The sequence below is a fragment of the Scyliorhinus torazame genome, chromosome 16, assembly GCF_047496885.1.
Source record: "Scyliorhinus torazame isolate Kashiwa2021f chromosome 16, sScyTor2.1, whole genome shotgun sequence".
Lineage (NCBI taxonomy): Eukaryota > Metazoa > Chordata > Chondrichthyes > Carcharhiniformes > Scyliorhinidae > Scyliorhinus > Scyliorhinus torazame.
The window spans coordinates 56,456,280-56,483,950 of record NC_092722.1 but is presented as its reverse complement, the minus strand read 5'-3'; the positions used below and the strand labels follow the sequence as shown (position 1 = coordinate 56,483,950).

The following is a 27,671-nucleotide window of genomic DNA, read 5'->3' as shown; positions in this document are numbered from 1 at the left end:
ACTCCCCAAAACCTATCAACTACTTAAAAGGGGTGAGAAATCTATTTGAATACAATCCAGTTGCCTGAATGAGTGTGGATCCAAAAACACTCAAACAGCTCAACACTGTTCAGGACAAAGTAACCCACTTGATCGGGACCTCATCCTCCAATTACTCCTTCCATCATCATAAAGTGGCAAAAGTGTGCATCGTCAATAAAATTCACTGCAGCAACTCTTCAAGTCTTAATTGGCAGCATCTTCCAAAGTCAAGCAGATGGGAGGCAGATGCATGGGAACACCACCATCTGCTAGTTCTCCTTTAAATCATACATAATCCTGGACTTCTGGTGACGGGGATGTGCTGAAGTTGTACATCAGATGGCTCTCCTCCCACAAAACTGAAAAATAGGCACTTTTTGCTCGGAAAATGCCTGCAAACGATACAAATCATCCCACACCACCAACAAAACAAAGGGAGAAGGAAAAATGCTGAACAACAGCCAGTCTAGAGGACGTGCGGAGACCAGGAGTGGGAAAAGCCTGGATAAACAGCAATTGGCTGAGCCGACCAGCACACAAGGCGGTGTAACATGGACCTCACCAAAGTGGGAGGAACCAACCTGCCGCAAGAGAAGCCCCCCCTCACTAGGGGATGGATGGAGGATGTTCCTCTTAAAAGAGTTAAAGGAACACGGAGATGAAACAAAATCGCACATACAAGCTGCGAAGGGTGCGGTGGCCGAAGCGCTGTCGACCTTGCAGGCGATTCCCACAGATCCATCTCGCTACTAAACATAGACGCAAAAACACTGGCCAAGATCCTAGCCAAAAGGCTGGAGGACTACATACCAGAGGTGGATTGTCAAGGGTAGGCAGCCAACTTCGAACATCAGGCGCCTGCTGAATCTGATCTCACCTGGGGAGAGAACACCAGAGGTCAGCGTCTCCCTGGACGCTGAAAAGGCCTTCGACAGGTACTGGAGTGGTTCAGGCTTGACCGCCTGGGTGAAACCCCTGTACAATGCTCCCACGGCGAGCGTATGGACAAACACCACCAACTCGAAGTACTTCCAGCTGCATAGAGGCACAAGGCTCGGTATCCTCGCTGCTGTTCACCCTAGCGATCGAGCCATTAGCGATCGCACTGAGGGCGGCAAAGAATTGGAAAGGAATCCAGAGAGGAGGGGCAGAGAGCACGGAGTCTTGCTCCATACAGATGACCTGCTCCTCTACATCTCGGACCCGTGAAGTGGCATGGAAAGAATCATGGCGCTCTTGAAAGAGTTTGGAACTTTCTCGAGCTACAAACTAAACTTGAGCAAAAGTGCGATCTTGCTGCTCGGTGAACCCGCAAGGGGGAGGGGCAGAGCTGGAGGGCTGCCGTTCAAACAGGCCAGGCACAAATTCTGCTCATGTGGATCCACAAGTGGAACCTGACCAGCCTGGCGGAGGAAGTTAAAAAGGTCCCTAGAGATGGTACACACTCCCACTCTTCCTGGCGGGGAGGATGCAGATGATCAAAATGAACATGCTGCCCAGGTTCCTCTTCCTGTTTAGATTCATCCCAATCAACATCTCCAAGGCCTTTTTCAACTCACTGGACAAACTGATTATGGCGTTTGTATGGGTGGGGAGGTGGAGAGAGAACTCAAGGATGGCAAAGAGAGTATTGCAAAGAATGAGTTCCGTGAGAGGCCTAGCCCTGGGTCACTGTCTGTGCGGCGTCTGCACGTTTTTCCCGTGTTGCGTGGGTTTCCCCTCCGGGTGCTCCGGTTTCCTCCCACAGTCGAAAGACGTGCAGGTTAGGTGGATTGGCCATGCTAAATTGCCCTTAGTGTCCAGAAAGGTTAGATGGGGTAATTGGGTTACGGGGTTAGGGTGGAAGTGAGGCCTTAAGTGGGTCGGTGCAGACTTGATGGGCCGAATGGCCTCCTTCTGCACTGTATGTTCTATGCTAAAGTGGCTTTATAAGTACAAGTTCTTGTCGCTGAACAAAAGAAGAAAAACAGAATGTTAATGAGTTATCTGCAGTTGGAGTTTAAAGATCCCCAGATTACTATTCAGAGGAAAAGGAGAGGCCCACGTAAGAGTAATTACAGGTGGTCCATTGATAAATATTTGAGACCATGGGAGGCCATTTCTTCTGCCAGTTGGAAGAATGGGTTGTGCCCTTGACAGACCCACCTGATTTTCATATTACAAGGGGTGAATTCTATGATGGACAGGTGATCTGCTCTGCAAGTTTACTACTTAACATGAAAATTACATCATGCAAATGCATTTTGCAGTGCCATGGAATGGAGATGCAAATTCTACTTTTTCTGTTGCAGGTTCTAATTTGGGTAAGAATGCAATGAATATTACTCATCAGTGTGCCTTAATTATATTTGCCCCGTTAAAGGAAGCTAGAATGAGCTCTTAAAGGTCACTCATTGCGAGGTAGATGGAATATAAAAGTAGCGAAGTCTTACTACAACTGTACAGGGCATTAGTGAGACCACGCAGAGTACGGTGCACAGATTTAGCTTCCGTTAAGGAGGGACATAATTGCATTGCAGGCTGTTCAGAGAAGGTCCACCAGGTTCTTGGGATGAAAGGGTTTGTCTTATGAAGAAAGATTGAGAAGGTTGGGCTTATACTTCTTTGGAGTTTAGAAAAATGAGAAGTGATCTTATCAAAACAAGAGATTCCGAGGTTGCTTTACAGGGCAGATGCCGAGAGGATTTGTATTTCTGAAATAATGGAACTCTACATTAATTTATGCTCACATTTCAAAAATAACTATGTGGTTGAGGTAACGGAGGACATGCATGGAACAGTACTCACTGTTAAGAAACCAGCAAATACGAATTTTTAAAAAAATGTTGAAAAATAATTATTTGCTTTTAAATGCATTAAATATGCCATACTTGACAACGGTTTGGTTCCAAACACCTACTAACAGTGATCTGGAATTGGCCTCCAGCAGGTGCAACTTCCAAGATGGTGACTTTGAGTCTTATTGAGACAGCCAAGATCAGTAATCCAGTAAGTGGTATGTCACAATGCAACCATTGGGCCTCATTTAAAAAAAACATGTTATCATAAAGACAAGCTGGGCCAAAAGTGCAGCTGGACATGAATCTGTTATAACTTAAGGCATGAACATATCAAACATTCTAAGGCAGGGATAAAACCCAAAATATGGAAAGGCATACTGCGAAGTCGATCCTATGCAATTAGAATTTGGATTGCCTGTACATTTCTGTAACAAGCTTTTATTTCAATTAATTGGAAATGCTGTAGGAATTCATAGCTGCAAGTGAAGTTCTCAAGAATTTAGCTGTACCTGCTTCAGAACGTTTCCCCCCCCCCTAAAATCCAAATGATAGTCGTGGAAATTATTTTCCCATTGTATGCACCACATTGGGTCAATTTATTGGGTTTGGGGCAGCACGGTGGCGCAGTGGGTTAGCCCTGCTGCCTCATGGCGCTGAGGTCCCAGGTTTGATCCCGGCTCTGGGTCACTGTCCGTGTGGAGTATGCATATTCTCCCAGTGTTTGCGTGGGTTTCGCCCCACAACCCAAAAATGTGCAGGATAGGTGGATTGGCCATGCTAAATTGCCCCTTAATTGGAAAAAATGAATTGAGTACTCTGAATTTTTTTAAAATAAAAAATGAAAAATTATTGGGTTTGACAAACCACTGATTCTTTACAGCCCATGAATATTTGCTAAATTAATTATTCATCATTATACATTGTTAAACATGAACTATAGATTTAATTTATACCACCTGGAACGTACAAACACACCCAGATTGCCAAGGGTTCCAGAGCGACTACTGACAATGTGCCTGTATGTACTATTTTCCAATCCGTGTACCAGTCTCATTTCTGGAGCATAAAAGCAAAACACTAGGTGTGCAGAAAATCTGGAGCCTCATTCCTGTGTTGTATTTAACCTGCATTACTTATGACGAAGGAAGCCTTACCCTCCTTTGGGGCCGGTATAGCACACTTGGCTCGACAGCTGGTTTTGTGATGCAGAATGAGGCCAGCAGCATGGGTTCCAGTACCGGCTGAGGTTATTCATGAAGGCCTTGCTTTCGCCACCTTGCCCCTGGCCTGAGGTGCTGTGATCCTTAGGTTAAATCACCACCTCAAAGGGGAAAGCAGCCTATGGTCATCTGGGACTATGACGACTTGACCATTACCGTAACTGGGAAAAAACCAAATTCTCTAACGCCTTTCTCAAAATGACACATACTTTCAACAACTTACAAAAAGCAGCATTAAAACCACATTAACAACCTCAATTTATACTTTAAACTATTAACTTAAAAGTGTTCCTTTCCTCACTAAATTCTGCTCCACGCTTGAAAGAAGTGACACATGCTCATCAATTCCATCATGATTGGCAGCCATTTCATGTCTTAATCAAGTGACAATTCTTCAAATATGAGTGGAAACATCATGGCTACAGATGCCCCATCTTTGTCCAAGACCCAGACACAACAGTAGCAGCAGAGTGTGAACTAATCATGGAACAGAGTACGGATCATATCTTGAATCTTACTCCTCTGTATGGGTCAAAAGCAAACTTAACTGGTACTTATGTACTCGGTCACCAGTGATTCCCAATCCAGAAAGTTTAGAATTCTTTTATATTGCTAAATGAAACTGGATTGTGCAGTGGCTAGTGCAAGAAAGCAGAGTTGGAGAGGGTAGAAGCAACTACTTTGAGAAGTGTATGAAACAATTTTCCGCCAAAGTGCAGAAAACCAATAGTGATTTATATAAAATAAATTATACAGCTCAAAAATAAATATTTATAGATTTGATGGGATTGAGGCATTCTGGCTCCGCTTAGGTCAGGCAGGATGCCATTTTATGGATGTTATGTAGACATTTTAATACTCGGGCTTTACCTTGTAGGAATAAAATTTCTCCTCAACAGCACTAACAGTTTGTTGCAAGTCAGTTATTCATTGTCAATCTAACAGTTCTATGTAATTTAATTCCCAGTGTATATTACTGAACCACATCCAAGAAATGTGATGCTGCAATGTGTTGGTCCTGGGTACCAAATATTCCCAGTTTATATTCAAGAGTGAATTTAGAAAAAAATGAAACGGAAGCACACCAGAGGATTAGAAAGTGGCAAATGTGACACCCTTGTTCAATAAAGAACTACTAACTACAGGCCAGTGCAATATCAGTGCTGGATATGGTTTTAGAAACAATAATCAAGCTTATAATTAACAGACACTTGGAGATGTTCTAGTTAATTAACTAGAACCAGCTTGGAATTATAAAAGGCAGATCGCATTAACTAATCAAACTAGTTCTAAAACTAGAGGGCATAGGTTTAAGGTGAGAGGGGAGAGTTTCAGAAGGGCCCAGAGGGGCAATTTCTTCACTCAGGAGGGTAGTGAGTGTCTGGAATGGGCTGCCAGAGGTAGTAGTAGAGGCGGGTACAATTGTGTCTTTTAAAAAGCATTTAGATAGTTACATGGGTAAGATGGGTATAGAGGGTTATGGGCCAAGTGCGGGCAACTGGGACTAGCTTAATGGTAAAAACTGGGCGGCATGGACTGGTTGGGCCGAAGGGCCTGTTTCCATGCTGTAAACTTCTATGATTCTATGAATCAAAAGTCCCAAAAGACGTGCTTAAGTGAATTGGACATTCTGAATTCTCCCTCAGTGTACCTGAACAGGCGCCGTAGTGTGGCGACTAGGAGACTTTCTCAGTAACTTCATTGCAGTGCTAATGTAAACCAACTTGTGACACTAATAAAGATCATTATTAATCTAACTGAATCATTTAATAAATTAATAAAGGTAAACAAAGGGAATGAAAGGGACATTGACTATGTGGATTTAAGAAAGCATTTGCTGAAGTACCACATTAAAGGATGGTTTACAAAAGTTGAAGCTCATGGAATGAGAGCAGTCATTGCCAATTTGGATTAAAATGATGATTTAAGGACAGGAAACAGTTAATGGATAATTTTCAGCTGGAAGATGGTGGACTGCAGTGTTCACCATGGTCAATACTGGGTCCACTGGGGCAGCACGGTGGCGCAGTGGGTTAGCCCTGCAGCCTCACAGCACCGAGAACCCAGTTTCGATCCCAGCTCTGGGTCACTGTCCGTGTGGAGTTTGCACATTCTTCCTGTGTTTGCGTGGGTTTCACCGCCACGACCCAAAGATGTGCAGGCTAGGTGGATTGGCAACGCTAAATTGCCCCTTAATTGGAAAAAATGAATTGGGTACTGTAAATTTAAAAAAATACTGGGTCCACTGCCTTTTTGGTGTCCATGAATGATTTGGATATTAAAATACAGACTAAAATTTCAAAACCTGCCAATGATAACAAACTTGGAGGATGGTACCAGTCAGTTGCAACATGACAGAAGGTAGCGAGCAGAATAGGCAGACAAGTGGCAGATGGAATTAAATACAAAGAAATGTGATGTGCTACATTTTTTCAGAAGGGATAGAAAGAGGCAATATAGATTAAATGGCACAGTTCTGAAGTGCATGTGGAGGGAAAGAGGGACCTTGTGGCTCTTGTGCTCGATCTTTGAAGGTAGTAGGACATATTTAGAGAGTAGTCTTGGATTTCATATAAAGAGGCAAGTTATGTTCCTTTTTTATTTAGTTCAAGGTAGGCTACAATTAGTGTAGTGTCTCCAATTCTGGTCACCATACTTCACGACATACAGGAAGTGGTGATGGTGTGGGAGTGGAGGTTGGTGAATGTGAGGAAGAGCTTTTTTTCATGCAAGTGGTAATTATCTAGAACTTGTTGCCCTCAAGGGTGGTGGAAGTTCAGATGATGGACGGTTTCAAAATGCAACTGAATAGGCAGGCAAAAGAAATAACCTGCAGAGCTACAGGAATAGAGCTGGAATGGACTCAATACGCCAAATGGCTCCCATTCCGTGCCTCAATGGCTCTATGACATGAAGTGTCTACATGAAGTTGCTCAAAAGCCACAGTTGTGACTGGCATTCTGGCTGCAAGTCATGCCTGCTGTCAGGGAAGGTGCAAACAGGTCAGCACCATTCAAATTACATTGCATCCTGGAGGATTGCAAAGATCTCAGCTAGCTTATGGCTCTGATTAAATGTCAGATCAACACAAACACCAGCAACTCTTTGCCTCTGATGATACAATGAAATGTTCTCTTTACTGGGGGCTTTGGTATCTCTGATGGCAAGGAATCCTTTATAGTGTAATAGAACTTGAGAAAAGTTATGGCGTAGAAAGACACCAGTCAGCCCATGTGTCTGCATTGTCAAATGAAGAATGTTCCTTCACAGAGTAAGTACACTTTCAGAGACAACTCTTCAAGATTAATAGTAATAATCTCTGTTAGTGTCACAAGTAGGCTTATATTAAAATTGCAATGAAGTTACTGCAAAAATCCCCCGAATCGCCACACTACAGCATCTGTCCGGGTACACTGAGGGAGAATTCAGAATGTCCAATTCACCTCCCTTGTGGGAGAAAACCGAAGCTCCCAGAGGAAACCCACGCAGACATGGGGAGAACCTGCAAACTCCACACAGAGAATCACCCAAGCCGGGAATTGAACCTGGGTCCCTGGCGCTGTGAAGCAAAAGTGCTAATCACTGTGTTACTGCGCCACCCAAGATTAACAGATCATGAGGTTCTAATGCAAAATAGCCATAATTAAACAGCAAGCTAATTTTGGTGGGCTAGAGAAATTCTGCAAAAACAAAACGTCACAGGGGAAACCTACAACATTTTCACCAGCAAAATGACCAAGATTACCTAAAAGTAAAACTGGGCTATGAGCATTCATTAGGGGCTTGAACCAGCCACATCTGCATGGTCTGCACTACAGTTAAACTCTTGATTTGTACTGAAGAATCACAAAGGCCCATTTGGTCATAAAACAATCGTCCATTACCATTTTCTCAGCCAACTGGAGATGAATAATAAATGCGGCCTTGGTATCACTGCCTACAACCCAGGAACAAACAAAAGAAAATCTAAAAAAGGAATAGTAATGTGCTATGCATTATAAACCAATGCATCTCTGTGTAGTGTGTCACATGAATATGTGGCGACATCATCAAAGGCACTTGGGGCATTTTCCCTCCCTTTCACTCTCGGCTGTGAGCAAGCAACACGTCTCTAACAGAGTCCAACTAGTTGGTTAAGTAACCAACGGTGTGGCAGCCTTTACATCCTTTGTTTTTACTGTAAAGAACAAAACCTCCAAAATAAAACATAATGCATGAAATTAAAGAGGAGAATTTGACTGGAAGCAGATGCCAAATATTAGGTGACGGCTGGGCTCGTCTATGAATGCTTCTACAGTGGATTAATCTGCAGGGACTCACAGCCAAGGGAAAAATGTGGGTATGGTTCCAAAGAGTGTATGCATACCTCAACAAAGTTAAATCTTTATGAGGGGAACAGATGGAAAATTGTGGTCATTCTTAAAAAAAAAAAGTCACGCTATTTTATACTACTGGATAGAACTCTGAAAGCAATGCAAACTGGAACAACTAAGAGAAGTTTAAGCAATTTGCTCAGTTTTAAGTAAAATATCTTAAAATGTAGCAGCCATCTTGTTTGTGATAACTGGGCTTTCGAGATCTAAGTAAAAATGAAACATTTTCATATAATGACTTTTTCAGATTGATTTGGAGTTACCAACTAATTCTAGCAATCAATGTTCATGTTATCTTAATATTACTAGTTGGCAGCTGTTGAACAAACACGCAAATTTAAATGGTTTTAAATCCATTTTTGCACTTGATTGTAGGGAAGCTTGAAAAGAATAAGGGGGAATAGAATGCCTGTGATTTTCATTCAGTAAATCAGGAAGAGTGAGGTTAAAGGGAAATGTCACCATTTGTTTGCTTTATTTTCCCCTCTTATTACTGAGCAACACCAGTCTGAAACTTTGAATTTTATAACCTAGCTGAAGTTATGGTTTAACTCTTCCTACAAAGCAATTATATAACGTATCAAAATTAAAACAATTTCTAACTTGTGTAACCACTGATTAATTTGTTTAATTGATTGTGCACTTGGCTTCAACTTTAACTTTAAGGCTTATTTCACAGCAGTAGCTGGATCATTAAAGAAATACTGAGAAAGTAGACTCAATGTTTTGCCAACCGTTTCTCTAGGCTCCATGTAATGCAGCTCACAGTAAAAAAAAGTCTTCACTTGATGTTTGTAAAGGAAACACAAAAGGTTTCCAAGCAATCCTCAAATTAGCATCACTGACCTAATCAGACAGCTCGCATTTAGTTTTCTGTTCAGGTCAAGAGCAAGGGTTAAAGTTAGGAGGTTAGGCAGCATGACCTTGACTAATCTCAAGGTGTTTAAAATGATAATGGGATTCGTTAGGGGAGATAAAGAAACTATTTCCTCTGGTGGATGAATCCAGAAAAAAGACGGCCACAACCTTGAGAGATCAGGAAGGTCATTTTCCATAAGGGACTTGTAAATCCCTCTCCTGCAAAAGGCTGTGGAAGCTGTGGCAATTGAACTTTGTAAAACAGAGATCAACAGGTTTTTGTTAGGCACGAGTATCATTTTGATCAGAAATTGGCAATTGGAGTTCACACACAGATTAGCCACGATCTAACTGGCTTGAGAACAGACTTGAGGGGCTGCACAGTCTATTTTTGCCCCTATGTAATCAAGCTAGGGGTCAAAGTTGTTTGCATATAGAATTCCAGTGCCTATTCTTCATCAATTGTCAAAAAAAAGCATTAGTACATGGCTTGCTGAGTCCAATAGACTCACCTTGGGTTAATTTCCAGGAGCTGAGAACCCAATAATCTTTGCTCCTTTTGGGACCAGAGAGGAGGCCTCTACTCTAGCTCCTCAGCTGACTATTGACCTGCAAACGAAAGCTAATCAATATTCTATAGCTTGATACTGATCAATAAGAATTCATGCATTTTTCGACAATTATTTTTAAAAAGAGGAAATAAATTCACACAAACCTGTTTTAGAAACTTTACTGTTTTCTGCATCTTTTCCCTATGAAACAAAATAATTTAAACCATTAGAAATCTTAGTGTATAATTATTTTTAAAAATGAATGCAGTTAGTTAACATAACTTTCAGCAATAACAATGAACTGTTAAATGTAAATCCAAAGTAGGTATCTTCGAAAAACCGCACATTGAGTACACTGCCTGCCTTAACGTTTGACCGTGTTTCAACAGATCTTACCATTCCAAAGCCAAAAGGGATTTTTTTTTGTTGTTGAAATTTCCATGCACCATATTTTCATTTTGTTGGATAGAATTGTTTCTCAAGATGTGGGAAAAGCCAGCATTTTATTGCCTACCCTTAGATATCCTACAGCAGTGGTTTGGTAAGGCACTTCAGTCTCATAGGCCCGAGTCACATAGGAAAGATCACGCAGGTAACCAGATTTACATAGAACATAGAACGATACAGTGCAGTACAGGCCCTTCGGCCCACGATGTTGCACCGACATGGGAAGTCAAAAAACAAAAGCCATCTAACCTACACTATGCCATTATCATCCATATGCTTATCCAATAAACTTTTAAATGCCCTCAATGTTGGCGAGTTCACTACTGTTGCAGGTAGGGCATTCCACGGCCTCACCACTCTTTGCGTAAAGAACCTACCTCTGACCTCTGTCCTATATCTATTACCCCTCAGTTTAAGGCTATGTCCCCTCATGCTAGCCATTTCCATCCGCGGGAGAAGGCTCTCACTGTCCACCCTATCTAACCCCCTGATCATTTTGTATGCCTCTATTAAGTCTCCTCTTAACCTTCTTCTCTCTAACGAAAACAACCTCAAGTCCATCAGCCTTTCCTCATAAGAGTTTCCCTCCATACCAGGCAACATCCTGGTAAATCTCCTCTGCACCCGTTCCAAAGCTTCCACGTCCTTCCTATAAGGAGGTGACCAGAACTGTATGCAATACTCAATTTTTTTGCTTAAAGAAAATTAAACTATTAAACCAGGTGGAGCTTTTTTAAAAAAAAGTGACAACCCATAAGCTTCAGTCATTTTAATTATCATCAACTTTTTATTGAGGTTTGCTTCTGTAGAAGATTAGTGTAGAAGATTGTAGTTTGTGTAGAAGATTGTAGTTTAGTCGGGCAGTATGGTCGGCACGGGCTTGGAGGGCCGAAGGGCCTGTTCCTGTGCTGTACATTTCTTTGTTCTTTGTTCTTAAAAAAAATACCAAATTCAAATATTCAATCTTAGTAGAATTTTATCACATTCCCTGAACTACGACACGCAACCAGCAGCTGAAATGCACCACAATGTATCCGTACTGCATTTCAGGTATTGAACAATTGAAGGCCACAACTGATGCCTGGTGTGGCCACCTCTTGTTTGACTTTCTTAACTTGCTGACGTCTTTCACTGAATGTCTGCCTGCAGAGAAGGGTGGTTGACACTGACATTTAGAAATGTTATTCTCATTAACTACCAGATAAAAGGAGGCACTATGCTAAAGCATGATCTTGTTTCAGATGTAAAATGAAGTTAAGATTAATTGCAACCTGTCACCAAGTGACGTGTACCTAACAATTCCATAACCATATTAACAAACAGTGAAGCATTACATTCTACAATAAATGCAGCTTTGTTCTTTCAAGAATATAGGAAAAAATCCTGATCAACTCACTGCAAATCAGAGAGACAAGAAAATTGCAACCTTCTTTAATCAATCATAACTTAATTTTAGCCATTTACATTCCCTTTAAAGTTGCATTTCATACACAAATGCAAGAGACTGCAACCATTGCATGCAAGAAAGAACTCAAATTTGTAAATCTATATATAGTTGGGTTGTTTGTGTACTTCCTGTCCATAAAACATATCCTATGTCATTGTGGTGGTTAACTGTCACTTACAGCAAGATGGAATTAGTAATTAGCAGCAGAAAGACAAGTAAAAGAAAAGCAGACAAATTGAGCGCCCTGCAAACAGAAATTGGGGCGAGTCCACTTGGTGTCAAAGTGTGATGCATCCAAACATTACCTCATGTAATATTCTAGAAATAGAAAGCCAAATATGAGGGAGAATGAAAGTTGGGTGATACACAAAGCTTGGGCTGTGAAATAGTGAACTTTATTGTAGTTTAGGTTCAAGGAATAGATAGATTTGAAGCCTGAAGGAGGAAATAAAAATGCTGGGTTTAATAAGGAAGGCAAAGGATTGACGGGCTCAGGATGTGGATGCTGTCGAGGAAGCTCGAAAGAGAAAAAAAACACAGAAGTCAATTCTTTCTTTATGAAGTCTATTTAAAAAATATTCAATCTATTTATTTTTCAAGCAGCAACTGCATTTACTTGTAGCTCTCAGCTTGTGCAGATATGAGGAACCAGATGTTTACAGGTTGTGGCCAGGAGATTCCTGACCCTAACATTACTCAGCCCTATGAAACTACTTTCAAGCTGAATCCAGTATACTACTTGTATATTTAACATAGTTCATGTCGGGACAACATGATGTTCTTTAGTCACCAACAGATATTTTAGGATCAGAAAGACCATCAATGCACAGAATGACAGTTTCCCAGTGTGCAACGTTTATCTTGTCCAGAAAAGGTATTTTCTCTGCAGGAAATTAAACCCTATTTTGGTGACACCATAACTGATGGCAGGAGGATGTGGTTTCAATAGTAACCGGAATCTGACTGTAGAAAGATTTGTTCAGCCCACATTAAAATGTACACAAGTTCCCCTTTGTTGGCTACAACACTTGAAAAGAAAGTATCAAAGGGAAAAAAGATATACTGATTAAACCAGCTTAATTGACAAGGATTTCTCGACTTCAATGGTAGATTGGCCTACTAAATCATTCCATTAGGACAGACATATCAGTATCTCAACCCTTAATTAACGTTTTACTTTGAAGAATGTCTGGTTGCAGCTACCAAGGCAGTCAGTGCCTAATGGAGGCATAGTGCCTAGAAAAGTACTGGTTCATTTTTACAAAATAAGAATCTTAATTAGTATCACAAGTAGGCTTCGATTAACACTGCAATGAAGTTACTGTGAAAATCTCCTAGTCGCCACATTCCGGCGCCTGTTCAGGTACACTGAGGGAGAATTCAGAATGTCCAATTCACCTAACAAGCACTTCTTTCGGGACTTGTGGGAGGAAACAGGAGCACCCCGAGGAAACCCATGCAGACACGGGGAGAACGCGCAGACTCCGCACAGACAGTGACCCAAGCCGGGAATCGAACCCGGGTCCCTGGCGCTGTGAAGCAACAAACTAGTGTGTCATATTAACTCTAAAGGGTCGCTACAATGTAGAATGGTCCAACCAACTGCCCTTAAAGGAGCTACTGGAAGCGAGTCCTAAAAACATCGGAAGCATGTTATTTCAATGCAATAATTTTAAGAGCACTTCACTCACTTGCCCCCGATCCACCTGTCCCTTCTTTCATTGAGTCTTTCTGACTCAGCTGCAGGAGAGTGCTGAATTTCTTGACTCAATAGCGGTCAGGTCTAAAACACTTACATTTTAATGAAGGTTGGATTAAATGGACACCCATCCAACTGCTTGTGCATCGACGTCAGAAACAAAAATCAACTCCATTGTGCTGACAGGCACCTCACCAATTTCAGGTGGTGCCGGGGTATGGCAAAAGAAATCCAGTGGATCCTATGCAGAACTGAGATATTCAAATAAAAGAGGTAAGTGTTCAAGTGGGTTGCCCTAAAACGGAGTTCCATTTCATAGGCTTACTCCGGAGATCAGGTGATCAGGGAGGAGATCCATGAAGGAGGTACAGAAGAGAATGATACCAAGGACAAGAAGTTTTAATTTGGGAGGAGAGACACTGGGCTCTTCCATTAGAAGAGAAATATTAAGAGATCAAAAGAAGTGTTCAAAATTAGGAAGGGTTTTGTTGGCTGGTGCCCATGGGAATTATAGTGACAGTACTTGATGCTGTATGGTGCAAATACAGTAGAATTGTTTCACAGTATAATTCCCAATGTAATGGAGGAAAGAGAAAATAGCAATGTGAGCAGCACCATCCCTAGAAGAGGAAAGAAAGGATGACTTTTCACTCAAGCTGATTTCCCATTCTGTAAAACCTTTCAAACGTGTGATTTCTACTATTTGGCCATTCCATAGTCCCTCGTGAAATTGATGAGTGGCAGGACACATGAGCAGTGAGGAAACTATGCCTGGCATGGTCATTGCAGGTGACGATCTGCTAGCTGAAGAAACTATAAAAGGATGGCTTTTTCAAAAAATAATTAAAAGAATCTGATTTGATCAGAAAAGAATTGTCCAAGACCTTTTTTCTCCTTCTACTTGTCACAAAGTCCTGATCTCGTCATTCAAAAAAAATCGACAGCTGCATCATTCTGCAGGCCTTTTACCTATGTCTGCTTGTCAATACCAAATATCAATTCACTTTTACAGTTGGAACACTAAAAGCTTCTCATGGTCTGTTACATCTTGATGCGATAGGATGCTTAAATAGTGTGAAAATTTGCTCCTCTCTCCTGCTCATGAAATTTAATGCTGCTTCTGCTGCATTTTTACATAAACTTACAAATGAATACAACGGTGTCAGCTCAGTTACATCAGGGAATTACAGGGAATTCCTGACTTGCGCACACGTATTAATTTCTCCCCAGTCCCACAAGAAGAAACATTTGCCAAACATGAATTAAATTTTAAGTTTGAAAAGGAAAAGGCAAAAATCACAAGCTAACATTACAACATTTAGGCAAGGCCGACTTTGAAGGGATAGAGCAGAAAGTGACCAGATTTGACTGGGCTGTCTTTTTATATTCAGTCGCTATGCCTGACCACATTAGTCACCCTGAGCTAGATCAATGCTCCTGATCTCGTCACAGTCTAATCACTCAGAGGGAGAGAGCCACTTGTGTCTGGCTTTTATACCCACCAGTGCTGCCCTTTAGTGATCTTCTGATTTCCCATTAACCCATTATGTACATGCCCATACAAAGATCACTACAGGTTGAACTGCTAACTGTTATCATAAGGAGGTGTTCAAAGTAGTATTTAATTCAAAGCTTCCCAAAACAGGCTCTACACATACAATTAAGTAACACTGATCAACCAAAGAAGTGAAACATCCGGTCAACAAACAAGAGGTATCCAAAACTAGAGTACCCTGGATAACTAAGGCTATTGAGGAGAAAAGGAGGGAGACAAAAAGGCATACGATACATGGCGGAATAATAATAGCAATAGAAATCAGGAAGAGTAACTCAAATGCAGGAGAGAGGCTAATGCTGTAATAAGGAAAGTTGAGAGGATGCATGTGGAAAGGATAGCAGGCTGCACTAAAACAAATGATAAAATATTCTTCAAAAATAATAGTAAAAGATTAGTGAAGGATACTGTGGGACCCATAAGAGACAAGCAGTGCAAGCTGCTCACTGAAGCAGAGGGCATAGCAGGGATACTAAATTAGTACTTTGCTTCTGGTGCCAGTAGCCCAGGTGAAAATGTGGGTGTTGAGTAACTGAGCAGTATAGCAATGAAGAGGTGCTAAATAGGCTGGCAGCATTTCAGGTAGAGAAGCCGCCAGGTCCAGTTGGGTTGCATCCTAGATTGCTGAGAGTAGTAAGGGAGCAAATTGCGGAGCCGTTGACAGAAATTTTCCAGGACTCTCTGAACACAGGATTAGTCCCGGGGACCTGGACGATTGAAAATATGACGGCATTGTTTAAGAAGAGGGCAAAAGATAACACAGGAAACTACAGACCCGTCACCTTGATATCAATAGTGGGAAAACTGATGGGAGGCCATATTACGGGATAAGATAAATATACACCAAGGAAAACAAGTTATTAGCCAGTCAATATGGCTTTGTCAAGGGTAGGTCATGTCTGACAAATTTAACGGAGTTCTTTGATCAGGTGACAGAAGCAGTAGATAAGGGATTGATGCATCCTTGGCAGCATGGACGAGAAGTTGGCTAAATGATAGGAAACATAGGGTAGGTATGGATTGACATTTCTCAGGCTGGAGATGAGTTGAAAGTGGTGTTGCACAGGGCTCAGTGTTGGGATCCTTGCTTTTTCTGATTTATATAAATGATTTAGAGATGGGTGTTCAGAGCAAAATCTTTAAATATGCAGGTGATTCTGAGCTAGAAAGAATAATAAATTATGAGGATGACACTGAGTGACTTCAAAGAAGAATTGACAAGTTGGCCAAATGGGCAGGCACCTGGCAGATGAATTTCAATGCAGAGAAATATGAGGTGATGCATTTTGGGAGAAGAAATTTGGGAGACAATACAGGCTCAATGGTACAAATTCTCTGAAGGTGGCCAGGCAAGTTGAAACAGTTGTTAAGGCGGCTTATAGACGCATTCTCCCCGTGTCTGTGTGGGTCTCACCCCCACAACCCAAAGATGTGCAGGGTAGGCGAATTGTCCACGCTAAATTGCCCCTTAATTGGAAAAAAAGAATCGGGTACTCTAAAGTTATTTTTTTTTTTAAAGGCTTATAGGATCCTTGGGTTTATAAACAGAGGCATAGGATATAAAAGCAAGGCAGCGATGCAACACCGCTTTGGAATAGTGTGTTCAGTTCTGGGCACCTTATTTAAGGAAGGATGTTAAAGTCCAAGAGAGTGCAGAGTGGAATACCAGGAATGAGGAATTTTAGATACAAGGAAAGATTGGAGAAATTGGGCAGAGAAGATGATCTTATTCAGGTGTCAAAATTATGAACAATTTTGATAGGGTAAAGAAGGATATCCTGTTTCACTAGTTGACAGGTCAGTGACAATTTCAAGATGGTCAACAAGAGACCTAGGAGAGAGATGAGAAGAAATTTCTTTACTCAAGAGAGTTGTTGGGATTTGGAAGGTGCTGCCTGGGAGAGCGATGGAGGTGGATTCCATAAGAGGTTTCAAAAGAGAGCTGAATATATATTTGAAAGTTGGATAAAAGCAAATTACTGCGGATGCTGGAATCTGAAACCAAAGAGAAAATGCTTGAAAATCTCAGCAGGTCTGGTAGCATCTGTAGGGAGAGAAAAGAGCTAACGTTTCAAGTCCAGGTGACCCTTTGTCAAAGCTGGGCTTCGGCAGGGCTTTTGACAAAGGGTCATCTGGACACGAAACGTTAGCTCTTTCTCTCCCCTCAGAGATGGGGTTCCCTCAAAGATAGGTTAGTAGGATTAGGGAAAGTTGAAGCCAGACAGGCAGGCAGACTCTGCTATGCCTAGGTAACTTCAAAATATTAAAGCGAGATGGACAGGTTTTCATTGACCAACAGTATTATGGGTTATCCAGATCAAGGTCGAACCAAGGTGGATAAATGGAGTCGCAATCTAACCGAATGGTGGGACAGGTTTGAGTATCTAAATTACCTTTCTATGAAGAGCATTTAGAATAGATTAGTGAACTGTACAACATCTGGAGCATATGTCAAAATGAAGATTTTTCTCTACATGGTTTTTACGCTGTCACCTCTAGGTTTCAACACTATTTAGAATAGTAATAATGTTGCATCGGACATTTGTGACATCAGGGGAATAGAATCATTGAGACTTAAGAGTGCAGAACATTATGTCTGTGCAGACATTTTCGGAAATACAATTAGGCGCACCCCACCCCCCCATAACTCTGCAAATTTGTGAATTCAGTTTGATACATGAACGATCTCCCGCTTGCAGATTAATTTTGGAGATAGGTACAGTTGCATTTGAGAATAACAAAGAGGTTGCTTACAATTACTTTTTTTCCACTACTATACTATTACATATTGCACCTTGTTAAGTCAGGTTTATACACCTTTTCAGCCTGGACCTCTGCCTGTATTTCTCTCAGAGCCGCCAGTTGTTCCTGCAGGGCCCGTATTTCCTCTTTCTTCCGCCTCTCTGCCTCTTCTGCAGCTGCCTTTTTGTGAGCCTGGCAGGAACATGCAACCGAGTAAATAATTTATTAAAAGGCTTATTCTTTGGTGTTAATTTTTCATATGGCTTTAAAAAACTTTAATGCAACATCACTTTTGCTTCTTCTACCAAAGTGAGGCATTTAAAATCAACTTTGTCACTCCATTTGTACTATTTAAGATTTGCTTCCAACAAATTATGAACATTTCCTTTAAATTTCAGAGTTCAAAGTTTATGTCACTGAAGTCAGTGGGGCAAAATGTTTCCATTTCACAGCACACAATAAAATGCACACAAGCACATAAAATCAGGTTTGTTTTTATGAAAAAATATCCATAAAATTAAGCTACCTTGAAAGTTAGATATTTCCTGTGTAACAAAATTTTTCTAAATAGTTTGGATGTGGATAAATGAAACATCAGTGCGAGGAAGTATAGCACCACCACAGTAAAACTTACTCGCTGCTCAGCTTCTGTTGGCCTCCCATCTATTTTCGCAAACCCATCAAAGAGTGATTTGTATAGCACATTCCTGCGTGTATTTGCGTCATCGGGTGGAAGGTAGTGCAAAATGGCGCCCCTGTGTTGTCGATACATATCAAGGACAATCCGTACAGCTGTATCTCTGACCTCAGATGCAGTATGTTCCAAAGATCCTGCTGAAAACTTTTTTCAAAATTTAAAAATTGAGCACTGATTTCTCCAATTTTCCAAAAGTATATAGATAAATATACACAAGTATCACATTTAACACAACACAAAAGTCCCAAAGTAAAAGTTTGAGAGAAAAAAAGATATCACTTTCATTTACCTCTTTTAGGTCAGTTAACACCTCATGAACTGGGTAGCTAATGAGCTATAGCTGCCTAAAGTAAGCTCTGTCAGTTACTGGGAGGTTTCTTTCCTAAATGCCTTATTAAAAAACAGGCTGCTGGAACAAGCGTGAATGAAAGCCAAGATGATTCAAACTGATGCTACTTATCTTCCTGTACAATCAATCTGACCTTGAGTCAGGGCCAAATCTGGGACAGCACAGTGCAGAGGAACAACAAATGGGAATACCAAATACAAATGAAGATTACCACTTAATATATAGTCCAGAAACAAGTTATCAAAACGGTTTACAATTCCATTAAGGGATTGGCAAAAATCATTTGGACAGAATTGTTCAAAATGTAGCAACAATCGATTACAAAAGATGTTCAGGAAAGAAAGGGATGGCAAGAAAGGAAGACTGGTGACAATATCGATTGAGGGGAATATTATAGTGCTGGAGAGAGGACATCTCAAAGGGCTCAACGACAGTATGGAATTGGTTAGAGCCAAGAAACAATGGAGGTACCATTACGCAACGGGCTTGGTTTGATTGCAAACTTCCACCCTTTATCAGCCACATTGGTGTCAAGATGGCTCAAAGACAAAGAGATTACCCTTCACTTCACCTTAAGAGCCATTTACGGTCACCAGGCAATGGACAAGCAGAGTTTGGACTCTCACTGGGTGAATGGCAGATTTCAGGAAATACTGAAGACCAGCACAATAACACATTATAAAATGGGCAAACCCCATTACCATTCTCCTGAACATTACTGCGGATATGTACCCTACCACCCTGAATACTGCTTGTACCTACGGTATGAAACTTCAACATTTACTGGCTTTGCAACATTCATTGATGGTAGCCGTGAAGCCCATATATACCAGCAACTGTAATTCCATGCTGCAGTTTCCCAGTCAATTAAACATATATTTGCCTTCAGAATAATAGAAGGACCAAGACAAAACTACTTACAAAATGTTAGCCTCTTTGATGTTATAAACATTTAGAGTCCAATGCTGCAGACCATTCTTGCTCATCGGCAACTGGTTAATCCAGGTCTTGCGACGAGCTTTAGCAAAAAATAATGGTCACCTGTGTTATTGACAGGACAAGACAGACTTGAGACCCTGACTCTGCAGCCAATGTCCCTTTGTACCATTGATCCACTGCAAGGATTAATGCAGTAATTTGTTTTAAAAGGAAATTAGATTGTTGTTGCTAATGAGGAAAGTGAGCAGGATTGTGGGCTTTATCTCAGCGGTTCACATGGGAGTAAAACACAAGCATAGACCTGATGGGGTGATTTACCATTCATTGCTATAAACATTATAAAATCCTGGACCTTGCAAATGGACCAGAAGTTCCATCCCAGACTAGGAGTTTGGAGCAAAGAGGAGAACCATTTAGGTCCGGAGTGAGTTTGCAAACAGCATCTTGCATGTAAAGAACAGCTGCCATTTTCTGATGCATCTGGAACAGGAAACCTAAGGCCATCCCCAACCAGCCTTGCCTACCCCACTTTCTTAAAAATAATCTTTCTTGTCACAAGTAGATGTACATTAATACTCCAATGAAATTACTGTGAAAAGCCCCTAGTTGCCACATTCCGGTGCCTGTTCGGTGTAGCCATCTGGGATGGTCGCTTCCCGATTACAAAATGGACACTTTGCAAAGATTGCAGGGAAAATGGACAATACTGAAAAACAAGCAGGTTCAGAGCTGGTCTGTATACTGGAGCCGCAGCTCCCAGACAAGACCAAAACTGTAGGTCCATTAGCATCTCCATCTCCGGGAACAAAAGAGTGACATTTGAGTAACCGATACGAAGGCAGACACCCCGGCGCCAGAGGCGACCGAAACAAAGCAGGCCAACGGCCACCTAGGACATGCCCAGCCATCAGGGCACCCACCCCTTTATTGGACAAGATCAATATGATCAAGAAACAGCCCAATTGATTGGGGCCAAGTTCAAGGCCCACCCAAGAGCGCAAAGCCCCTTTGGGTATAAGGAGGAGCCCCCAAGAGAGAATCGTTCTCTTGGACCCGGCTCTCATCGAAGAGACCTGTCCACCAGCTGCACCAGAAGCAAGTAAGTCCAAGGTCAACGCATGCTACCAAACAGACAACCTTAGCTGTCCCCCTTTACCAGTTCAACCCCAGCAGCCTCAGAACCGAACAACGGCCATTGTTCCTCTGACTGAGTGTGCGCCCGAAGCCAAGTATAGGCTTTAGCAGTAGTGATAATTTAGTCTGTAGAGTTTTGTGCATGAGTATATTTAACTGTGTGTGTAAATAAATAAGCATTGACTTTGAACTAACTAACTGGTGTATCGAGTCTTTGATCAGTATTTGGTTTGAACCTTGTGGCGGTATCGAAAGATACCTGGCGACTCTAGAGCAAACATAATTAGAATTAAGGAAGGCGACCATATTGACCGGCATATTCAGAGCCAACCAAAGAGAGCAACATCAGGTACACTGAGGGAGAATTCAGAATGTCCAAATTACCTAACAGCACGTTTATGGGGACTTGTGGGAGGAAACCGGAGCACCCGGAGGAAACCCAAGCAGACACAGGGAGAATGTGCAGACTCCGCACAGACAGTGATCAAAGCCGGGAATCGAACTTGGAACCCTGGAGCTGTGAAGCAACGGTGCTAATTACTGTGCCGCCCTACATTTCTGGCGGTGGTCTTATCTCATCCACCCTCTCTTCTCTCTCTCCCTCCCCCCCCCCCACACACACTCGATGGCTGCCACTGAATCCGAGTCACCTGGCAGCAGCAACAAAATTAATGCAAGCTATGAGAGAAAACCCGAGCCAAGTATTAAAACGAGGACCAGGAGCTGAAATCCATCCTGTCATCCTGGACTTGTGCCTACAGTTAACATTAGGCCTTTAAATTCTCCCAGTTTTGGACATTGTTGGAAAAATGAGATAAATGCACCATAATTGTAATGTTCTATGTAATATTCCTTGGTTTAATCAGACAGTTCTGGTTATGAAGTTTTATCATCCAATATAGACTCTGTTACAAGTCAACATCTCAGATATAAGGCAACATAGAACATACAGTGCAGAAGGAGGCCATTCAGCCCATAGAGTCTGCACCGACCCACTAAAGCCTTCACTTCCACCCTATCCCTGTAACCCAGTAACCCCTCCTCACCTTTTTGGTCACTAAGGGCAATTTATCATGGCCAATCTACCTAATCTGCACATCTTTGGACTGTGGGAGGAAACCGGAGCACCCAGAGGAAACCCACGCAGACACGGGGAGAAGGTGCAGACTCCCCACAGACAGTGACCCAGCAGGGGATTGAACCTGCGACCCTGGCGCTGTGAAGCCACAGTGCTAGCCACTTGTGCTACCGTGTTGCCCATCTTTAACTAAACTCAACAGCTTTATTTACAGTAAACCAAACGTCCAGAATTTTAACAAACTCCATTCTGAAGTATCAAGAAACAAGTATTTTAGGATGTATTGTCTTTTTAAAGACAAGTATTGCGCCCCACGCCCCAAACTAGGCTGCTCATTTCTTCCTAGATTGTGTCCAAGGACAATGTCAAGTGCACTCCATGTGCTAATTATCCTGCTGTTGTATCATCAGTTTCCTGGAATTGGGTTTTCACATGCTTCCTTTGACAAACTAGTGGTGACAGGAAAAATATAAAGCACAGGTTTGGGAGACATCTTGAGTTCTGGCTGGACATGGACCAGTCAACTTGCCCATACACGCCAGCAATGCTTCATAATTTCTGACCTCTACATAACATATCTGACATCAGCTAACATCTGCAGCTAGTCTAGCAAAGTCAGGGGTTAAGGAATTTTTTGCATAAACAGCTCCCCATTTTTGCTGGATCCGTTCCAGAAAGAAACAGGAGTGGAATCGGATTAGCAAAATAATCAGAATATACAACAGACTATTGGGTGGTGTGTCAGAGTATCTCACCATTCAAAGTTTCCTCATTTCTGCTTTCAATTGCTCATGATCAAGGGGTTGGCAAACAGGGGAAACCATAAGCACAGACTTTTAATCATGCAATACGCCACACAGAGAACGAAGCAATTTTAATCCAGCCTTCCTAAATGGGCGAAGCAAATTATTAAGCCAGAAATAAAATGTGTGCAAAAGTTATTTGAATTGTTATGACACCCTGGGCAAGTACACAGTTCCAGCCCCACTCATCCCGGAGTCACAACACAAGTGAATTAACCAATGATTCTTTAAAAAATACTCAGTCTTTGGCCCTTGGCTGCCCAATAATTACAGTCACCAGGTTTGTAAGTTGGAACATAATTACTGTGTATTTATAACAAGAATAATGATGAAATGTGCAGTAAATACAACTGGATAACAAGTTAATACTTACTACCCCCTTTAACTGTCCTGCCCTCTAACCACACACACACACAGACAAACAAACATCGGGGGGGGGGGGGGGGGGAAACAGATGGAAAATAATGAGGATGAATGTCAATATCTTTGCTTCAGATGGTGGTTCTTTAGCACAATTTCCTCACAGCACTCTGGCTGATTAAAGGCCCTGGTTTACAGTTGATAATGGTCTTCTTTGTAGAGTCATTCATTTAGGGACCCTGCAGCTTAGAAAATACACTACTCACAGGCAGGAGGCTTTCTGGAGAAACGTCTAATTTCCCATCAAACGTGGCCTTCAGCACGAGGTTCGCCTTCAGGCCTATATTTTTCCAGATACTTTATTTTACATCAAACTTTGTTTTCAGCTCATGGCTTGACTTCAGCCTTTGCAGTCTCAAGACAACAGCACCCAGATTTGCTGGGGAGAGAGTGAGCCCTGACTAGTGGCCTTCTGGGGAGGGTTGGTTTATATATTTTTGGAAAGAGTTAGTTAGATCCCTTCACCAGGTCACCAGAATCAAAACCGAAACTAAACTGGAACTTTGTGACTCTGAAAACATTCCAGTGGGATCAGATCTAATCAGCACTTGTTACTGGGCAGAGCATAGATTTTTGGGCCAATTTATTGGCTACCAGACAATTCAATCAAATCGAGTCATCACTGCTGCTGGCCAGTCTGCAATCACCAATCTATGTCAGCACAGCCTTCCAGATACTTCTGTTTGAATTATAGGCACAAGCCACTGCTTCCTTCCGATTGAATTAAAGACACAGGCCGCCTTAAAGACACAGGCCAGATGAGTCCAGATATCTCACTTGTGGGGCTGGAGGAGATTTTGAATTAGGGAGGGGGCAACACCATGGAAAATTTGTGAAAATAAATGAGAATTTTAAAAGCAAGGTAGTGGAGAAAAACAGAAAAGTTGGCAGGCTTGTAAATGAGGTCTTTAAAACAGTATTTTACTGTGTGAGAAAAACAAATATAATCTTCACTGTATCGCTTTGCTTATATTAATTGTAACAAAAATATCTGACAACATAAATGGGAACCAATATTTGTTGCACAAATAATTAAATGCATTCCTGAAATACAGCAAGTCCCATTTCCTTGTATTCTCACTTCCTCCACCCCAATTTAAAAGTGTGTAAGCAGATCAGTGTGCAGTCCAATACAGCTGAGAATCCACCATCATAGAGCTCAACAAATTTATGCTCCCACCTTGCATGTCACTTTGAACAAAATGGAAGTTAGAAAAGAAAGCGTGCACTGAAATCGGTAGGACAGTTTATGTCAAATCCATTGTTGATATTACATCATTGAAAATATTTTTATCTGGGGCAGCATGTGGCACAGTTGTTAGCACTGCTGCCTATGGCGCTGAGGACCGGGGTTCAAATCCCGGCCCTGGGTCACTGTCCGTGTGGAGTTTGCACATTCTCCCCGTGTCTGCGTGTGTTTCACCCCCACAACCCAAAGATGTGCAGGTTAGGTGGATTGGCCACACTAAATTGCCCCATAATTGGAAAATAAATAACTGGATACTCTAAAATTTACTTTTTAAAAATACTTTTATTTTCACCTGATTTTACTTTAATTCTTTCACAACATGCATAACTATTTTATATCTTGGGAGATGTGGAGAGGAATTGGTTTATGGGCCAGTTACAATTGAAGAAGTATATAATTTCTGTGAGAAGCCTACAAGCAAATAATTACACAAAGACATGTGCACACAGTATTTTGAGGTCTATACTACGTAGGAAATTCTGGAACATAATGATTCAAAGACAAAGAAATAGTATCATCCCTGACATGCCAAGAGCAAAGCATAGAAAATTAATTTTCATCCAAATGCATCAGATAGCTTGCAATAAAAGAGCACAAGGATTTCACACAAAAAAAAAACAACTAGAAGACGAGTTGAAGTAAAAATGCGCTTCCGAAAGAAATAGGTATTGGGTTATATAGAGCTCAGTTCCCTCCTTCAATAATATTGCAGGTCCACTGCATTCCATCACAGGCCTAAACTGACATCAATTTTGTTACATCTGCTTCATATCCGCTTTCTGCTGTTAACATAGATGTACTGGAATTTCAAAACTACATCTGTCTTCTGCAGTTGATATAACATTTTCCTTTATAAAATGAAGCACATCTGTGTCATATTTTTTTCATGTACACTAACATTCTATTTTCAGAAAGATTTGAGGTTTGACAGAAGACCATTGTAAATTCAGAATGTGAGAAATCACTATCTAACAACAAAACCAAATGTGAGAAATCACTATCTAACAACAAAACCTCTATGCGGTCAACAGACTTGAAAGTAAGAGAATCTTCGTGTTTACGGAAAGAATGTAATTTTTGTTTATCTTTTCACGGGATGTGGGCGCCACTTGTCCATTCCTAATTGCCCTCAAGAATTTCCTTCTTAAAGTTCAGCAGTCCACGTGGTGTAGCTACATGCACAGTTCTGATAGGAAGGGAGTTCCAGAATTTTGACAGTGACAGAGAACGAATGGTCAGGTTGTGTGGCTGGGAGGGGAATTTGGAGGTGATGATTTTCCCATGCGTCTACTGCCCTTGCCCTTCTAGGTGGTCAAGGTCATGGGTTTGGAAGGCTGTCGATGGACGCTTGGTAAATTGCTACAGTGCATCTTGTGGGCAGTACACACCACTGCCACTCTGTTCAATGGTGGGGGAGCGACGCTGGATGACCACCTGCACATTCTTGACATGTGCCCCGAAGATGGTGCAGGCTCTGGGGAGTCAGGCGTTACTTGCTGCAGAATTCCCAGTCTTTGAGTTGCTCTTGCAACCACAGTATTTATTATGACTGGTTATCATTTCAGTTCCTGGTCAATGGTAACTTCCATTACATCTATAGTGGGGTCACAGCAATGGTAATGCCTTTGAATGTCATGGGGAGATAGTTAGATTTTCTCTTATTGGGGATGGTTAGGCTTGGCATTTGTGTGGCATGAATGTTACTTGCCACTTATCAGCCCGAGCCTGAATATTGTCCAGGTCTTGCTGCATATGGACACAGACTGCTTCAGTATCTTTGTACTGGGTATGACTACAACCAGTGGAGAGGTTCCCTGATTCCCAATGACTCCAGTTTTGCCAGGGCTCCTTAATGCCACATTTGGTCAGATACGCAACTGATGTCAAGGGCAGTCAATCTCACATCACTTTGTTCAGCTCTTTTGTCAATGTTGGGCCAAAGTCAGAAGTTCAATGGTGGAATCCAAACTGAGCAGTGAGCAAGTTATTATTGAGTAAGTGCCACTTAATAGCAGTGTTGATGTCACCTCGATCAGTTTGCTGATGATCAAGAGTAGACTGATGAAGCGGTCATGGGCTGGGTTGAACTAGTCTGTTTTTTGTTGCGCTCCTGTTGACATACCGAGGAATCACTGAATCACACCGTCCAAATCAGCCTATGCTACTGATTTTAACAGGGGTGACCCCATTATTAGTGAGGGAAAAAACTGTCAGGGCTCCTGCTCGTTTGATGTCCAAAAATCCATTTATAATATTATGGTGAAAAGGGGTCCCCATACAAGCGTAGTCTGGCTGTACGAAGAACAATACTTTTCACTGAACCTCGGTACACCTGACAATAAAACAAATCAGAATCCCAGCTCATGGGTCTGCTACGGATGTAAAAAATTGGATTAAAGCAAATTACTGCGGATGCTGGAATCTGAAACAAGAGAGAAAATGCTGGAAAATCTCAGCAGATCTGGCAGCATCTGTAGGGAGAGAATCATAGAATCATAGAAGTCTACAGCATGGAAACAGGCCCTTCGGCCCAACCAGTCCATGCCGCCCAGTTTTTACCATTAAGCTAGTCCCAGTTGCCCGCACTTGGCCCATAACCCTCTATACCCATCTTACCCATGTAACTATCTAAATGCTTTTTAAAAGACACAATTATAGAATATAACTTCCAAGAAAAGAGCTAACGTTTCGAGTCCGATAACTCTTTGTCAAAGCTAATAGACAAAGTGGGAAATATTTATACTCTGGAGTGAGAATGAAAGATGAGTCATAGCCACAGAAACCCAGGGAAACCGGGTGCTAATGGTCACAGAAACCAGGGGGAGAGTGCTAATGGCAGTCCCCAGAGAGAACACTGCTACTGATGTACTTGCTCCATTCCTTCACCTTCCCCCACATAAATATTTGGGAAATAATTTAAGAAAAATTAGGAAATAGTGTTCTCTCTGGCTAATCTTAAATAACCTGGACTGATTTGCATAAATAAAAATGAACTGGAATGATTAATATAGCATTTTTCACAACCACTGATGCCACAAGTGCTTTACAGCCAATAAAGTAAGTGTAGTCACCATTGTATTGTAGGAAAAATAGATACTCAATGCTAGGGGAGAGGAGGTGACGCCCTGGCCTCTGCCTTCCTGATTGCCCAGCAGAGACTCCTGTTCGGACGGAGGTCAGCAGCATCACCCAAGACCGCAGACTAGCTGTGTGACCTAGCGGAATTCCTGAGGTTCAAAAAAAGAAGTTTGTCATCAGCATGTCGGAGGAAGGGTTCCTCTACACATGGACGCAGTTCACCAACATCTT

General features: G+C 41.8%; 1 protein-coding gene across 5 annotated transcripts in view; it reads right to left on the bottom strand.

The window, feature by feature from the left end:
• LOC140392826 (centrosomal protein of 104 kDa-like) overlaps positions 1 to 27,671 on the bottom strand; it is a 493,850-nt gene that overhangs the window by 104,144 nt on the left and 362,035 nt on the right. For 3 of the 5 annotated variants that reach the window (XM_072478500.1, XM_072478502.1, XM_072478501.1), the window contains 3 exons: positions 18,328 to 18,534; positions 17,769 to 17,885; positions 9,968 to 10,004 (listed from right to left, as the gene is read on the bottom strand). In XM_072478500.1, the coding sequence (XP_072334601.1) occupies positions 9,968 to 10,004; positions 17,769 to 17,885; positions 18,328 to 18,534 (361 nt within the window). Of the gene's footprint in view, positions 1 to 9,967; positions 10,005 to 17,745; positions 17,886 to 18,327; positions 18,535 to 27,671 lie in introns of all 5 variants that reach the window. The other 2 variants (XR_011935433.1, XM_072478503.1) reach the window with 2 other exon arrangements.